Source organism: Salvelinus namaycush, chromosome 12 (genome assembly GCF_016432855.1).
Source record: "Salvelinus namaycush isolate Seneca chromosome 12, SaNama_1.0, whole genome shotgun sequence".
NCBI lineage: Eukaryota > Metazoa > Chordata > Actinopteri > Salmoniformes > Salmonidae > Salvelinus > Salvelinus namaycush.
This window is the reverse complement of record NC_052318.1, coordinates 17002853-17021095: the sequence shown is the minus strand read 5'-3', so window position 1 is coordinate 17021095 and position 18243 is coordinate 17002853. Positions and strand designations below refer to the sequence as shown.

The following is an 18243-nucleotide window of genomic DNA, read 5'->3' as shown; positions in this document are numbered from 1 at the left end:
GCATTAAAATAATGCCGTAAGTCAGTAGTGACAGTGATGAACTAGCCTATCAAAAATATAAACATTTTAAAGATTTGCGAAGAATAGCCCGGGAAAAATATATATATTTTTAAGTCATCTTCACGCCATCTTCTGGGATAAACATGTACAGTAAGTCCACGGCAGTTCAGCTGTTGTTATTGTCTTTGAAGTACATGAGGGAAATATTATTTGAAAGCTCTGAAGTCGACCACACTGCCGCTGACCGGTGAGATGAAGCAAACGAGACACCAGGGCATCTTCTTCCACCGAAAGGTTGTCAGAAGAGAACAAGCTGACGTCACGTGGTTCAGCATCCACTTTTTTAGTCCTATGGCCTTTCTGGTCCAAAAAGGCAAGAAGCTTGCAAAATTTGCACATTCAAACAAAATGCAAATATCAGCCAAATGATACTGCTTTTAATTGATTAAGTTTTAAAAAATCATGCGACTTTGTAAATAGGCCCTAAAGCTACTTATGAATTAGGCTACCTGATAGTGTGATCCTTCTGATAGCCAACTCGCGCATAGGATAAATAAAGCACATTTTGACCTGAAACATGAAAAGTTCACATGGAACACGTTTGACTACTTTCTAACCGGAGTGGAGCAAACACACTTTTACCAACAAAATAGCCGTACCCAAGGTGGTGAAGTTCATCGTGCAGTTTGTCAGGTGCAGGTGAATAAAATATGTACAAATAAAATGGAGGTACGCTTTTGTTCACCCCAGAAATGGACCAAACCACTTTAAATTTACTGTCTTCATACTTTCTTACACCAACTTTCATATACCAAAATGACAGGTGTGAACTTGCATTGAGTTATGAAATAATGTAACTACATGTAACGGATGTGAAATGGCTAGCTAGCTAGCTTAGCGGGTACGCGCTAGTAGCGTTTCAATCAGTTACATCACTTGCTCTGAAACCTAGATGTAGGGTTTCCCCTTGCTCTGCAAGGGCCGCGGCCTTTGTGGCGCGATGGGTAACGATGCTTCGTGGGCGACCGTTGTTGATGTGTGCAGAAGGTCCCTGGTTCGCGCCCGTGTCGGGGCGAGGGGACGGTTTAAAGTTGTACTGTTACATTGATGCTGTTGACCCGGATCACTGGTTGCTGCGGAAAAGGAGGAGGTTGAAAGTGGGGTGAGTGTAACGGATGTGAAATGGCTAGCTAGTTAGCTTAGCGGGTACGCGCTAGTAGCGTTTCAATCAGTTACGTCACTTGCTCTGAAACCTAGAAGTAGGGTTGCACCTTGCTCTGCAAGGGCCGCGGCCTTTGTGGAGCGATGGGTAACGATGCTTCGTGGGCGACCGTTGTTGATGCGTGCAGAGGGTCCCTGGTTCGCGCCCGGGTATGGGCGAGGGGACGGTTTAAAGTTATACTGTTACATACATACTAGGTATAAGTCAATACAGGATTTAATTAATTTAGGACTAATAGTGATTTTACTTAACCATTTTTTATACCTTGACCCATTCCAGGTGGGTGCATGAAATTCTAGGCCTAGTCATTAAAATGATCTGCTTCAATGTGCTGTATGACACCGTAAAATTACTAAATACTTACTTTATGAACAAAATGAGACCTTGTCAGTGAATTTGTTGTTTTAGCTATTTTCAGTCCTGTCAGGTCTTGACAAAATTACAGAGACCTAAATGCAAGCTTCTTGACAATAATGCAAAAAACATATTTAGTTAATTTATTGTGTACATATATGGACAATATTACATGTTAGGCAACATCAAACAAAAACAAAAAATGCATGATGTTGTAAGTGTAGATACTTCATGGTAAAACTGTCATTATTGGCACAGGTAACCCAGGTGGCACAGCATCTCAGTGCAAGAGGCGTCACCCCAGTCCCTGGTTCGAATCCAGGCTGTATCACATCCAACCATGATTGAGAGTCCCATAGGGCGGCGCACAATTAGCCCAGTGTCCTCCGAGTTTGGCCGTCATTGTAAATAAGAATTTGTTCTTAACTGACTTGCCTAGTTAAATAGAGGTTAAAATAGAAATTAAAAAAACAAAAAAAAACAGCTGGCTCTCACTTTGATGGGGCACTCTGCTCCTCATTGGTCACAGCATCCCTCTCTTCAGTGTTCCGTTCTGGGATTGGCTGAACTTCCGAGCCAGGGGTCAGCTTTGACCCCCTGTCGGCCAGTCGCTGAAGGACCAAGTCAGCAGTGCTGGTCAGACTGTGCTGGAGAGAGGACGAGAGGGGAAAAGATGGAAAGAAGAGAAAGAGAGAAAGTGGGAGAGAGAAAGAGATTACACAGTCAGTGGTGACTCGTCATTCAGGGCATGTGGGGCAGAACCCCACCTGTTTTGAGCCCCACCTGTTTATAATTTTTTTTGCATGTTACTTTGGCATTAATACGTGTCACATATCAGTTTGCAAACAATGTAAAACCATTTAAAAAATAATAATAATTGACTTAATACAGTCGCATTACAAACTGATTTCTTGAGTAAGGCAGCTCCAAAATGCACGTGTTTCAACCTTGCTCAGTGCCTTCTGTGGTAGTGGGGCAACCAGCGGAAAATACGGAGTGTAGGGGTTGGTAATGTTCTCTAATTGCGCCGTGATTGGCTCAGTGTTGTCACTCATGGGGACACTACGTCACCGCAAAGTCTACGGGTAGAGCTGAAAAATTCAAGCCACTTAGGTACTGCCATAGAGTTACATTAGAAGTTCCCATCCAAGAAGGCTCAAGGTCATTGGCCACAGATAAAATTACATCAAATCACGTTATATCTACAGTAGCTTTGATTGGACTGATCATGTCAACAACATACTTTCAAAATCTTAGCTAGCAGTCATCATCATGAATCAAGTTGACAATCTACTGGCAAATCCTTTTCAATCCTTGTCATATGAAGATAAATAATGACGAGAAATTATAGATAAAACGTATCGGTGCTCACGCCATAAACATTACACAAGTTGGAAATCGCAATTTCAACAATGAGGGGTTTGGAAGGAATCAGTGGCTAACTGCAAGCATTGCAAAGCAATCACTAGCCTGATATTCCGTGGAGTGGGTGTGTAGTCCAAGTCTGGGTTTAAGGGCCTCTTTTCCAAACTTAAAAGGATAAACATTCAACATTGGCCATGATTTCAATCCAGCATGACTTCTGCCGCGCTCAAAACAACTGGAAACTCGGAAATCTCAGACTTCAGTGAGTTCAAGACAACTGGGAACTCGGGGGAAAAAAACAAGCTCTGACTCAGAAAATACGTTTTGAACGGTCATCCGAATCGGAATTGCAAGTTTGGGCAATTTTCCACTCCTAATTTAGCCGACTGTTCTGACTTGGTGGTGCACATGTAGCCTATAGCCTGTTTTAAAGAAATGTAATTATCAAATATTGTAAGAGCTTTCATTGTCTGCTTATATGCCCCCTTTATTTATCCTACAGTTCTGACTTGGTGTACAGGGAGAATACTGTAAGAACGGCCCATGTTCTGAATTCTGTCGCTGTATATTTTTAAAAAGTGCTGAACAAATAGTTATATTGACTATGTCTATCCTAGCTCACTCATTAATGTCTTAATCAAAATTACGGATCGCCTCTTATCCGCTCGTCATCCACTTATGCCATAGTTTGTACATCTCAATTGTCAGTAGAAACCACATGTGTTTAAGCAAGTCAGCCATATCAGCTATGTTTTTTAAAAAGTCAGTAAATAAGACTAAATGAACTGTTTCGCTGCCAAACAAGGCTCCGCTCATAGCCAGGTGTAGCAGTGGTAAGATGTTGGGACTGCTGTTGGGACAGCTTTATGTAGGCCCTAACAGTTTGTGGGAACTGTTGGTCAACATTATAGTGCAATTAATGTATTGTTTAGTGTTGTGGCTTTGTTGGCATGCATACCCCAATGTTATTTTGTTTGCCCCAAGATTTACATGCTAAAATCGCCACTGGATACAGTACATATATTTCTGTAATAACATTTGCACATGCTGTTGTAAAACGCCAAGCTATCTTTAGATGAATGCAATAACAGTAAGTCGCTCTGGATAAGAGTGTCTGCTAAATGACTACACTACCGTTCAAAAGTTTGGGGTCACTTAGAAATGTCCTTGTTTCTGAAAGAAAAGCACATTTATTGTCCATTAAAATAACATCAGATTGATCTGCCTTCTAGGCAGAGTTGCAAAGAAATAGCCATATGTCAGACTGGCCAATAAAAAGAAAAGATTAAGATGGGTAAAAGAACACAGACACTGGACAGAGGAACTCTGCCTAGAAGGCCAGCATCCCGGAGTTGCCACTTTACTGTTGACGTTGAGACGGGTGTTTTGTGGGTACTATTTAATGAAGCTGCCAGTTGAGGACTTGTGCGGCGTCTGTTTCTCAAACTAGACACTCTAATGTACTTGTCCTCTTGCTCAGTTGTGCACCGGGGCCTCCCACTCTTTCTATTCTGGTTAGAGCCAGTTTGAGCTGTTCTGTGAAGGGAGTAGTACACAGCGATGTACGAGATCTTCAGTTTCTTGGCAATTTCTCACATAGAATAGCCTTCATTTCTCAAAACAAGAATAGACCGATGAGTTTCAGAAGAAAGTTCTTTGTTTCTGGCCCATTTTGAGCCTGTAATCGAACCCATAAAACGCTGATGCTCCAGATACTCAACTAGTCTAAAGAAGGCCAGTTTTATTGCTTCCTTAAATCAGAACAGTTTTCAGCTGTGCTAACATAATTGCAAAAGGGTTATCTAATGATCAATTAGCCTTATAAAATTATAAACTTGGATTAGCTAACACAACGTGCCATTGGAACACATGAGTGATGGTTGTTGATAATGGGCCTCTGTACGCGTATGTAGATATTCCATTGAAAATCTGCCGTTTCCAGCTACAACAGTAATATACAACATTAACAATGTCTACACTGTATTTCTGATCAATGAGGTTATTTTAAATGGACAAAAAAACGTGCTTTTCTTTCAAAAACAAGGACATTTCTAAGTGACCCCAAACTTTTGAACGGTAGTGTAAAATGTAAACGTAAAATGTATTATAGGGACTACACTCCGTGCTATGGCACTCCATGATAATGCACCTGTAGTATGTGTAGCCCCTTGAGTGTTAGAATCGCCAGCTCTCTCAGCCCATCTCCAGTCAAATCCAAGTAAATGATGGACAGCAAGGGGCTCTTGAAGCTCCGCCTCCACAGCAGTTGGAACTGTTCCTCTGTCCCTCTCATTGGTTGCTGGAACTTGTAGCAAAGCAGCTCCTGAGTTATAGGAGCAGAAGCATAGGAAACCCTCAGCACATCAGCTAACCGGTGCCCCCACACAATGACTGTAATTGTACTGCTGGTCTTTAACTACTTGTTACTTTTATTTCTTATTCTTATTCGCATTTTTTTAACTGCATTGTTGGTTAGGGGCTTGTAAGTAAGCATTTCACTGTAAGTTCTACACCTGTTGTATTCGGCGCATGTGACTAATAGAATTTGATTTGAATCATGATTTGGATGAGTAGTTTTAAAAACACACTGACTAACATCCAAGAGTGGAGCAAAAGCAAAAATATAAAAATTGACAAATGGAGTAAATCAATGGAGTAATCAGTCAATCGTTTTCGGTTATGATCAGGTTAGATTTTTGTACTAATCTCATCAAGGGATATGTACAGTGCAATCGGAAAGAATTCAGACCCCTTGACTTCTTCCACATTTTGTTACATCCTTATTCTAAAAAAAATAAATGTTTTTTTAAATGTCCTCATTAATCTACACACAATACCCCATAATTGTATTTTCTTTTATTTAACTAGGCAAGTCAGTTAAGAATAAATTCTTATTTAAAATGATGATGGCCTACCCCTGCCAAACCCTAATGACGCTGGGCCAATTGTGCACCGCCCTATGGGACTTCGATTCACGGCCGGTTGTGAGCGGGAGCCGAATGACAAAGCAAAAACAGGTTAAGAAATTTTGTACATTTATAAATAAAATAAAAACTGAAATATCTTATTTACATAAGTATTCAGACCCTTTACTTAGTAATTTGTTGAAGCACCTTTGGCAGCCATTACAGCCTCGAGTCTTCTTGGGTATGATGCTATAAGCTTGGCACACCTGTATTTGGGGAGTTTCTCCCATTCTTCTCTGTAGATCCTCTCAAGCTCTGTCAAGTTGGATGGAGAGCGTAACTGCACAGCTATTTTCAGGTCTCTCCAGAGATGTTAGATCGGGTTCAAGTCCGGGCTCTGGCTGGGCCACTCAAGAACATTGAGACTTGTCCCGAAGCCACTACTGCATTGTCTTGGCTGTGTTGTCCTGTTGGAAGGTAAACCTTCGCCCCAGTCTGAGGTCCTGAGTGCTCTGGAACAGGTTTTCATCAAGGATCCCTCTGTACTTTGCTCTGTTCATCTTTGCCTCTACCATAAAGGCCTGATTGGTGGAGTGCTGCAGAGATGGTTGTCCTTCTGGAAGGTTCTCCCATCTCCACAGAGGAACTATGTCAGAGTGACCATCCGGTTCTTGGTCACCTCCCTGACCAAGGCCCTTCTCCCCCGATTGCAGTTTGGCAGCGCGGCCAGCTCTAGGGAGAGTCTTGGTGGTTTCAAACTTCTTCCATTTAAGAATGATGGAGGCCACTGTGTTCTTGGGGACCTTCGATGCTGGAGAAATGTTCTGATACCCTTCCCCAGATCTGTGCCTTGACATAATCCTGTCTCGGGGCTTTACAGACAATTTCTTCAACATCATGGCTTGGTTTTTGCTCTGATGTGCATTGTCAACTGTAGGACCTTATATAGACAGGTGTGTGCCTTTCCAAATCATGTCCAATCAATTGAATTTACCACAGGTAGACTCCAATCAAGTTGTAGAAACTTCAAGGATGATCACGGAAACAAGATGCACCTGAGCTAAATTTTGAGTCTCATAGCAAAGGGTCTGAATACTTATGTAAATAAAGTTTTTATTTTTAATAAATGTGCAAAAAAAAAAAAAAAGTTTTCAGTTAGTCATCATGGGGCATTTGTTAGATTTTTTATTTGTTTTATACATTTTAGAATAAGGTTGTAACATAACAAAATGTGGAAAAAGGGAAGGGGTCTGAATAGTTTCCAAATGCACTGTATTTTATTTATTTATTTTTGCTCATAGCCCTTCTGCCCCTTATGAGAAGCCCCACAAACTCACCTGTCCATAGGTTCCCAGTAACAGCTCCTTCTGTCCATCAAAGTCCAGGTCTGTGACCAGCGCACAGAGCACTGCGTCACACTGGTCACTCTCCGAGAGGCACGCATGGCAACTCACACCATATTCCTGGACATCCCTGAGAGCACAATGTACTGACCATTCTGACCATAGAAACCTAACTGACCACACATTGACCCGAAGACTAGAAAGAGCACCCACCACACAGAGAACACAAAACACTGACCAGTACAAAATAGAATATCCTTACTGACCATGACAGAGTATGAACAAGCTTTTTTCAACAAATGACTGGCATTCTACCACTGCAATAAGATTTCTGAGGTAATGTTCCATTAGTAAGCACCTCTCGCAAATGGCTTGCATTCTTTATTCATGTATTCTTAGTCTCTAATAGGCCTGTGATACTGACCTGTACACAACGGCCATCTCTATACTGCTGGTCACCAGGAGGTTGTAACCAACGATCTCAATGTCTGAGAAAAGTGTGGAGACAAAAATTGTGTTTCTTATGGTTGTGGCGGTCATGAAATGTTGTCAGAGGGTAATTCTATTACAAATGGAGCAAATGTTTAGCATATACGGGCTTCCATGCAAACAAGCTGCGTGCCTTTGGAACAGCTACATTTTAAAAAGTTGAACAAAATCTAATAATATAGCCTACACCATCACAATAAAATCCATTGTTGATTTACTTGTGTTAGGCCTGTAAAAAACTGGAAATGTTTTAGAAATCAAAACATAAGGGCTGCATGATGTGACTCTATATTGATGATTTGGAAAAAGTTGCAAAAAAAGTACGTGCTCTGATCCTTGCACTTGACGCAGAGAGAGAAAGACAATTGCATTGCTGCTCTGCTTGTGTGGCAAGCAAGTTAGGGGATATCTAATCAATGGAAGCTGGAATTAAAATGACAGAATGAAAAGTGAAATGAGAAAGAAAGGCTACAATGACCAAAAGCCAACAGGTAGGCTGCTATTTAGGGTATAATCTGAATGGATTTGTTGTTATGTGTAGGGTAACTGTAGGACGGTGCAACATCTGCATAGAATTTGCAATATACCAATAGCTCCACCTAGTCCACTGGTAGGCTAGGGAATGGTTCTGACCAAATGCTCTCTCCTCCTATCTAATAATTTTGTCACACGGAGCATAAACACGGATCTACAAATCTCATTGCATCCAAAATAACTGCTTGTTATTATAGGTAGATCAGTCAGTCTGCTCAGTCAGTCGGTGATTAGCGACTGAGCAGAATGATGCTCTTGAACACATCCAGAGTTTTGGAAGGAAAGTACAGCCGCAAATCATAGGTTATGTCGCAAATGGCACCCTATTCCCTATATAGTGTACTACTTTTGACCAAAGCCCTATGGGCACTGGAGAAAATTAGAACACTACATAGGGAATGTACTGCCATTTGGGTACAACAATATCCAGAGGTCATATCGGTGCTGCTCATCCATACCGTCCCCTCCCTTCTCTCCTGCCCTTTCAGGGTTCGCCGGCTCTGCCCGGGAATGCAGAGGGAAGAGCAGCACGGTGGAGATGGGACTGTCCTGCTGCACCCGCCAACTCTGCACAATCTCTAATCCACGCGGACGCATGTGAAAACACAGAAAGGAAAGTACATCAGCAAATCATAGGTTGTGTCGCAAATTGCACCCTATTCCCCATATAAACCCTATTCCCTATGTACCCTATTTCCTAAATATAGTGCACTACTTTTAACCAAAGCCCTACGGGTTGTGGTCGAATGTAGTGCACTAAATATGGAATTGAGTGCCATTTGGGACGCAATCCTATAGTGATTTAGTGTATGTTGTGTATAGGCCGTCCTCACCAGGTCCAGTCTGGTCCACCAGAGCCAGCCCAACGCAGCCGTTCTGACAGCCAAAGGCTGAGAGACGACGACCGCCGGGGATACTCAGCACATCAAGCCACAACACACTGCAAAGAGAGGGAACAGTGATTACACACACACACGCACAACTGAGAGAACAGCAGACAGAGGATACACAAACTAACTTGCTGGGCAGCTCTTGTAGCTCAGGGAAGAGTCTCTCGACTGGCTGCTCTTCAAATTGGTGAAGGGAGGCGTTCTATTGCAGAGAAGATACGTTTACTAGACTCCCACACCAAACATTACAAATCTCACCGCACACACACACGGGTACATAGGCTTACCTCCTTGTAAAGATGAATCCTCTGATCATGACCACTGAGCAGAAACACTGTCTCACTGCATCCATCTTCGCACTGCACTCTGGAACAGTTACATACTGTTGTTATTCATGTCATTAACAATGTAAGGAAGTGACAAACACTATCGTCATGCCAGGCTTTTTTATACATTAAATTTTAAAATCTCGACTCATACATTGGGTCGTTCATGCACACACATTTATACTGACTCCACACACACGCACCACATACAATCATCATATCCGCTGCTGCTAGTCTGTTTATCATATATCCTGATGCCTAATCACCTTACTCCTGTACATGTCTACCTCTATCACTCCAGTATCCCTGCACATTGTATGGTACTGGAACTGACCCTGTAAATATAGCTTACTTACTGCTCGTGTTCTTCTTATTTCTGTCTTAGTTTTGTTCTACTTTGTTATTTTTAGTACTGCATTGATATTGATTACTACATTGTTGGGGTTAGAGCTGGCAAAAAAAGGCATTTCACTTTTACTTGTGCGCATGACATTAAGCTGCAATCCCGCTAACGGGATCGATATGACAACAGCCAGTGAAAGTGCAGGGCGCCAAATTCAAACAACAGAAATCTCATAATTAAAATTCCTCAAACATACATGTGTCTTATATCATTTTAAAGGTAATCTTGTTGTTAATCCCACCAAAGTGTCCGATTTCAAATATGCTTTTCAGCGAAAGCACTACAAACGATTATGTTAGGTCACTACCAAACCACAATAAGCACAGCCATTTTTCCAGCGAAATATAGCAGTCACAAAAAGCAGAAATAGAGATAAAATTAATCACTAACCTTTGATGATCTTCATCAGATGACACTCATAGGACTTCATGTTACACAATACATGCATGTTTTGTTTGATAAAGTTCATATTTATATAAAAAAATCTCAGTTTACATTGGCGCGTTACATTCACTAGTTCCAAAAACATAATGTGATTTTGCATAGCCACATCGTTTCAACAAAAAATACTCATCATAAATGTAGATGATAATACAAGTTATACACATGGAATTATAGATATACCTCTCCTTAATGAACCGCTGTGTCAGATTTCAAAAAAACTTTACGGAAAAAGCAGACCATGCAATAATCTGAGACGGCGCTCAGAACAATAGCCAAATTAGCCGCCATGTTGGAGTCAACAGAAACCAGAAAATACATGATAAATGTTTCCTTACCTTTGATGAACTTCATCAGAATGCAGTCCTAGGAATCCCAGGTCCACAATAATGTCCGTTATTTATGTCCAATTAGCTACTTTGGTTAGCGCGTTTGGTAAACAATTCCAAAGTCACAAAGCGTGTCCACTATAACGTGACGAAATGTCCAAAAGTTCCATAACAGTCAGTAGAAACATGTCAAACGATGTATTGAATCAATCTTTAGAATGTTGTTAACATACATCTTGAATAACGTTCCAACCGGAGAATTAGATTGAGTTGAGCGATGGAACGGAGCTGCCTATCACGTGAACGCGCGTGGTCAAAGCATGGTCAGCTCGTGGCAGTGGTGACTAATTCCTGTCTCCTTCGGCCCCCCTTCACATTAGAGTCATCAGACAAAGTTCTATTGACTGTTGACATCTAGTGGAAGCCGTAGGAAGTGAAAACTCATCAATATCTCGCTGTAATTTCAATGAGAGCTTGGTTGAAAATCTGCCACCCCCAGAAAGAATCCAAACAGGAAGTGGAACTTCTCAGGTTTTTGCCTGCCATATGAGTTCTGTTATACTCACAGACATAATTCAAACAGTTTTAGAAACTTCAGAGTGTTTTCTATCCAATACTAATAATAATATGCAAATGTTAGCAACTATGACTGAGGAGCAGGCCGTTTACTCTGGGCACCTCTGCACCTTTCATCCAAGCTACTCAATACTGCCCCTGCAGCTATAAGAAGTTAAAACTTGAAACTGCATTGTGCACCTAAAATGTGTGGTAGGCCTTGAAAGGAGTCAAAGAAGTATAAACTATGTCTAAAGTTGTGTAGGCCAGTTAGATAGGGGCCCACTGTAGTGTGTACAGTACTTACTCTGTGTGGTAAAGCTGGAAGGGGGTGAACTGCAGCTCCAGGTTCAGACAGCTCTCTAAGAAGAGGATAAAGAAACAAGCTCTAATCAGGGTCATGTTCACTAGGCACGAAACAGAAGAAACTGGTTCATAACAGGGTGAAATTGGGAGGTATAATCTGAACTATTTTGTTTTCCACCGTACAACATTTTGAAACACTTTACTACGTGGTCCTAATGAACACTACCCTGTAAAACCATGTGAATACAAGAAGGGAATGTGTGTTCTATGTAACTCTACTGCAGCAGGTGATGCGATGACTCACGTGCAATGGACTCCAGGTTGAATTCAGACCCTGGCTCGTAGTCACAGTAGATGTTGAGGAATGGAGTGGCTTTGTCACCTGAGTCCTGGGGGGGAGGAGTGAAGACAAGTGTTATGGATACAGTGATGTGTGAACACACTTTCATCTACCAAAGAGAGAGAGAGAGAAAAGTGATCCTAGTCGTATCATTCTGTAGACACGAAATGTAAGAAAACATCCCAAAACAGAGAGGTACTATCTGAACTTTCCCATGAAACACAAATTTTCAATTTTGCTACTGTGTGGCCTAATGCACACATCCGGAGTCTGGCTGGACCACTCAAGGACATTCAGAGACTTGTCCCAAAGCCACTACTGCATTGTCTTGGCTGTGTGCTTAGGGTCCTTGTCCTGTCGGAAGGTGAACTTTCGGCCCAGTCTGAGGTCCTGAGCTCTCTGGAACAGGTTTTCATCAAGGATCTCTCTGTACTTTGTTCCGTTCATCTTTGCCTCAATCCTGACTAGTCTCCCAGTCCCTGCCACTGAAAAACATCCCCATAGCATGATGCTGCCACCACCATGCTTCACCGTAGGGGATGCTGCCAGGTTTCCTCCAGACATGACGTTTGGCATTCAGGCCAAATAGTTCAATCTTGGTTTCATCAGAACAGAGAGTCTTGTTTCTAATGGTCAGAGTCCTTTAGGTACCTTTTGGCAAACTCCAAGCGGGCTGTCATGGGCCTTTTACTGAGGAGTGGCTTCTGCCTGGCCACTCTACCATAAAGGCCTGATTGGTGGAGTGCTGCAGAGATGGTTGTCCTTCTGGAAAGTTCTCCCATCTCTACAGAGGAACTCTGTCAGAGTGATCATCGGGTTCTTGGTCACCTCCCTGACCAAGGCCCTTCTTCCCCGATTGCTCAGCTTGGCCAGGCGGCCAGCTTTAGTAAGAGTCTTGGTGGTTCCAAACTTCTTCCATTTAAGAACAATGGGGGCCACTGTATTCTTGGGGACCTTCAATGCTGCAGAAATTTGTTGGTACCCTTCCCCAGATCTGTGCCTCAACACAATCCTGTCTCGGAGCTCTACGGACAATTCCTTCGACATCATGGCTTGGTTTTTGCTCTGACATGCACGGTCAACTGTGGGACCTTATATAGACAGTTGTGTCTTTCCAAATCATGTCCAATCAATATAATTTATCAGAGCTGGATCCCAATGAAGTTGTAGGAACAGCTCAAGGATGATCAATGGAAACAGGATGCACCTGAGCTAAATTTCAAGTCTCATAGCAAAGGGTCTGGAATACTTATGTAAATAAGGTATTTCTGTTTTTTATTTGTAATACATTTGCAGAAATGTCTAAAATCCTGTTTTCACTTTGTCATTATGGGGTATTGTGTGTAGATTGGATTAAATATTATTTTTTTTCAGCAACGTAACAACATTTGGAAAAAGTCAAGGGGTCTGAATACTTTCCGGAGGCACTGTATGTGTACAGATGTGTTCACTAGGAGAAGGGTAGGGGATATAAGCATACCTTGATGAACGTTATTCCCACGACCAGCCCCCTGTTCGGTGAAGATTTGTTGAAAGCGTCAATTGATACAATCTCTGCATCAACTGAGGAGACAGAAAACGACAGACAGACACACATTAGCAAGTTCACTAGCAACACATTTTGTACACACATACACAACACATGAATCGTTGCAATGCATGCAGCCATAACAAGAATGCAACCGTAGCAGGTTAAATTCTGTAGCTAGTTATCTTATCCTCACCTGGTATGTAGGTGAACTGTACCTCTTTAGCAACAGGTCTGATTTTCTGTTGGATGTCTTGGTACCTGAAACAGACCACTTTGCCTTTCAGAGTAGCGGCGAGTAACTCTTGCTCTCCAGCCTGACAGAGTCCGTACATGTTACTCTGGGACAGAAAGCGGCTGAAACTGTCCTCCACGAATGGACACGCTTCTTTCCCCTCTCGCAGCATCCTCGTGACGTAGTAAATACAGTTAATTTAATCCGAATTTGCCTTAAACTTGTGCAAAACACCAGCCTATGCCAAGAATCCAAAATCCTCCATCACCATTCAAGCAGCCCAAAAACACAACATCCGGGTGTGGGAGGAACTACGAGTAAAATGATCCAATAGGGAAAAAATGTCACGATTTCTAGCAAATCAGCGTGGATGTCTTCAACCAATCACTTCACTTCGCCTTTCAGTCGCTGCAGTGCAGTACGTAAACGTCAACCACTAAGTGTCAGCAACAACTCTGTAAACAAATCCATGATATTCCTGTCTGCGCCTATAAATATGAACATCCATAAGCAAAACAACGGCATGCATACTAGTCTCTTGGCTTGGAATATAAAAGTAATCTGTTTGTGTGTTCAGTTTATATATTGATTTTTTGGATTTAGTGTCCTCAAATACTGTTCACTTGTGTGGACACTTACTGGTGTTGTCTGTGCCCAATAATGTTTCTACCATGTTTTGTGCTGCTACCATGTTGTGCTGCTGCCATGTTGTGTTGCTACCATGCTGTGTTGTCATGTGTGGCTGCCGTGCTATGTTGTTGTCTTAGCTCTCTTTATGTAGTGTTGTGGTGTCTATCTTGTCGTGATGTGTGTTTTGTCCTATATATATATTTTTTTTTTAATCCCCCCCCCCCCCAAGAGGACTTTTGCCTTTTGCTAGGTCATCATTGTAAATAAGAATTTGTTCTTAACTGACTTGCCCAGTTAAATAAAGTTAAAAAAAATATTCTAATAATGTCCGCTGCGGGTCCTCTTCTGAGCAGGCTTCTTTCTTTCTTTTTATCTCACTGGCTTTGTTAAACAGAGCATACCTCACAGGTCACATCTAATCTACACATTGTTTGGTTATTCAGTAGTATCTCATGCATTCACCTTGGATGCAGTGGTTAAAACTTGAGACAAATTTGAAACAATATTTCATGATCAATAGTATTGAAAGCTCTTGTATCTTGTATATACTACAAAATATATCTTATATCTACTACACAACCCTCTGTGTGTATGTCTCTTTAGGAGAGATTGGGATAAAGCAGAAAACAGATGTTGGACATTGGACAATTCCTGCTGAGAAAATGTGTAATGTGTGTCATTGGGTCTTGTAGGTATATTGTACGTACAGACAGTGATATCACATGTGGTAGTATATTCTCCCAGTTCAGGAATAGCTTGTGCCAAACTCCCAGTTCCCATAATACCACCTGGGGAATCTTCTGGCAGGATTACTGTCCACTGTAATCAGTCAACCATATTGTCACCTCAGACAGCAACCTCTGACTCATCACACACACACACACACACACACACACACACACACACACACACACACAATGTCACTTTGTATTTAAGGGTATTTTCATACATATCTGTTTCACCATTGAAAAATTAAAACACTTTATGTATCTATTCCCGCCATTTGAAGGTATCATAAGTATTTGGACAAATTCACTTATAGCGTGTTAAATTTAGTCAAAAAGTTTAGTATGTGGTCCCATATTCCTAGTATGCAACTTCTACATCAAGCTTGTGACTCTACAAACTTGTTGGATGCATTTGCAGTTTATTTTGGTTACATTTCGGATTATGTTGTGCCCAATATAAAATAATGGTCAATAATTTATTGTGTCATTTTGGAGTAACTTTTATTGTAAATAAGAGTCTAATATGTTTCTGAGCACATCTACATTTAATGTGGATACCACCATGATTACATATCATGAATAAATCGTGAGTAGTTGTAAGTGAGAAAGCAACAGAGGCATAAATATCATACCCCCCCAAAAATGCTAACCTCCCCTGTTATTGGCAATGGTGAAAGGTTAGCATGTTTTGGGGGCATGATCTTTGTGCATCTGTAACTTTCTCACTCATCATTATTCACGATTCATTCATGATTATCCCTAATCATGGTAGCATCCACATTAACGTAGAAGTGTTCAGAAACATATTCTATTCTTATTTACAATAAAAATTACTCCAAAATGACACATTGATTGAAAGATTGACACACATTAACATGCGTGGGGTAACTGGGGTCCAAATGTAGGGGGATGTAGGGGCAATTCCATAGTAACAGAGTGACGCTTAGACTCACTTTTTCATTTTAAAATGTTTATGCCAAGCAAATAACATTGATTTCAAACCACACACCTACACTACATGAACAAAAGTACGCAGACACCTGCTCATCAAACATCTCATTCCATTCCAAAATCATGGACATTAATATGGAGTTGGTCCCCCCTTTGCTGCTATAACAGCCTCCACTCTTCTGGGAAGGCTTTCCACTTAATGCAGGAGCATTGCAGCGGGGACTTGTTTCCAATCAGCCACAAGAGCATTAGGGGGGTTGGGCACTGATGTTGGGAAATTAGACCAATTCATCCCAATGGTGTTCAATTGGGTTGAGGTCAGGCCAATCAAGTTCTTCCACACCGATCTCGAGACAAACCATTTCTGTATGGACCTCGCTGTGTGCACAGGGGCATTGTCATGCTGAAACAGGAAAGGGCCTTCCCCAAACTGTTGCCACAAAGTTGGAAGCACAGAATTGTCTAGATTGCCATTGTATGCTGTAGTGTTAAGATTTCCCTTCACTGGAACTAAGGGGTCTAGTGTAACCGGTGTGAAATGGCTAGCTAGTTAGCGGGGTACGCGCTAATAGCATTTCAATCGGTGACGTCACTCGCTCTGAGACCTTGAAGTAGTTTTTTCCCTTGCTCTGCTCGGCTTTTGCTGACGTTGCTTCCAGAGGCAGTTCAGAACTCAGTAGTGAGTGTTGCAACTGAGGACAGATGATTTATTTAAATTTTTTCAGCACCCTGTGGTCCCATTCTGTGGTCCCTGTGGTCCCATTCTGTGAGCATCCTCTCTATCCTCTCTCTCTCCCTCTACCACTTCACAGCTGAGCCATTGTTGCTCCTAGAGGTTTCCACTTCACAATAACAGCATTTACATTTTTTTTATTTAACTAGGTAAGTCAGTTAAGAACAAATTCTTATTTTAAATGACAGCGGGTTACCTGCCTTGTTCAGGGGCAGAACAACAGATTTTTTGTTTGTCAGCTCGGGGATTTGATCTTGCAACCTTTCGGTTACTAGTCCAACACTCTAACCACTAGGATACCTGCCGCCCCAGGGGCAGCTCTAGCAAGGCAGGTACGGCTCTAGCAGGTCAGAAATTTGAGGAACTGACTTGTTGTAAAGGTGGCATCCTATGATGGTGCCACGTTGAAAGTCACTGAGCTCTTCAGTAAGGCCATTCTACTGCCAATGTTTGTCTATGGAAATTACATGGCTGTGTGCTCTATTTTATACACCTGTCAGCAACGGGTGTGGCTAAAATTGCCGAATCCACTAATTTGAAGGGATGTCCACATACTTTTGTATATATTGTCTATATGAAGAAGTCTACTTTGAACAATTGACACTGGAAATTTGACTTCAACACATTCACTTGAGGAATAGTGCAGATGGAAAGTTTGGTAACAGAATGACATTAAAATCTCCCTCAGTTTTTTATTTAATTACGTTTTCCAAAGACTGTTAAATATTAACTCAGAATTAAGATTCTGTCACGTTCTGACCTTAGTTCCTTTGTTTTGTCTTTTGTTTTAGTATGGTCAGGGCGTGAGTTGGTGCGGGATTGTTTGTGGTAACATTTGTGTATGTTGGAGACGAACGTGTTTGTTCCTGTTCGTGGGTTTTGCTGGACTGTTTTAAGTCCCCATGTTTGGGGCATTTGTTTTTCAGCACCCAGTGTTTCGTGAGGTGGCCTATGTCCGCCGTGTGTGCATTAAAGAGCACTATCTTGAACTCTCTGTTTCCTGCGCCTGACTTCACACCCACGACACCCAGATCGTTACAGAAACACCCACCAAAACCGGACCAAGCAGCGTGGTAAAGGACAGCAGCAGCAGCGGCAAAGAACACAGGACTCCTGGACATGGGAGGAGATTTTAAACGGAGAAGGACCCTGGGCACAGGCTGGGGAATATCGCCGCCCCAAAGCAGAGCTGGAGGCAGCGAAAGCTGAGCGGCGGCGATATGAGGAGGCAGCACGGCAGGTACGAGAGGCAGCCCCCAATTTTTTGGGGGGGGGGGACTAAACCAGGTAGCAGACCTGAGCTCACTCCTCGTGCTTATTATAAGCAGCGCGTTACTGGTCAGGCACCGTGTTATGCGGTTAAGTGCGCGGTGTCGCCAGTACGTGCCCATAGCCCGGTGCGCTATAGGGGAGCCCCCCGAAAGTGTCATGCGAGTGTGGGCATCCAGCCAGGGCGTATGGTGCCTGCTCAGCGTGTCTGGTCTCCGGTACGCCGTTTCGGTCCAGGGTATCCTGCGCCGGCTCTGCGTGCTGTGTCTCCGGGGCGCTGGGAGGGTGCAGTGCGTCCTATGCCTGCACTCCGCTCGTGCCGGGCAAATGTGGGAGTGGAGCCTAAGGGAGAGGTGCCGTAGTAGG

General features: G+C 42.4%; 1 protein-coding gene across 2 annotated transcripts; it reads right to left on the bottom strand.

Annotated features, from left to right (window-relative positions):
* Positions 1–1969: 1969 nt before the first annotated feature.
* kptn (kaptin (actin binding protein)) lies at positions 1970–13840 on the bottom strand. 2 transcript variants are annotated; one of them, XM_039004643.1, is made up of 12 exons: positions 13528–13840; positions 13284–13366; positions 11768–11852; positions 11465–11519; positions 9391–9469; positions 9232–9305; positions 9047–9153; positions 8672–8791; positions 7615–7678; positions 7185–7320; positions 5091–5264; positions 1970–2223 (listed from the first exon to the last, which is right to left on the bottom strand). In XM_039004643.1, the coding sequence occupies exons 1-12, from the start codon at positions 13736–13738 to the stop codon at positions 2068–2070; spliced, it is 1344 nt and encodes a 447-aa protein (XP_038860571.1). In that variant the 5' UTR covers positions 13739–13840; the 3' UTR covers positions 1970–2067. The 2 variants fall into 2 exon arrangements, with proteins under 2 accessions (XP_038860571.1, XP_038860572.1); XM_039004644.1 differs by having other exon boundaries at positions 2083–2218.
* Between the last annotated feature and the right edge of the window lie 4403 nt (positions 13841–18243).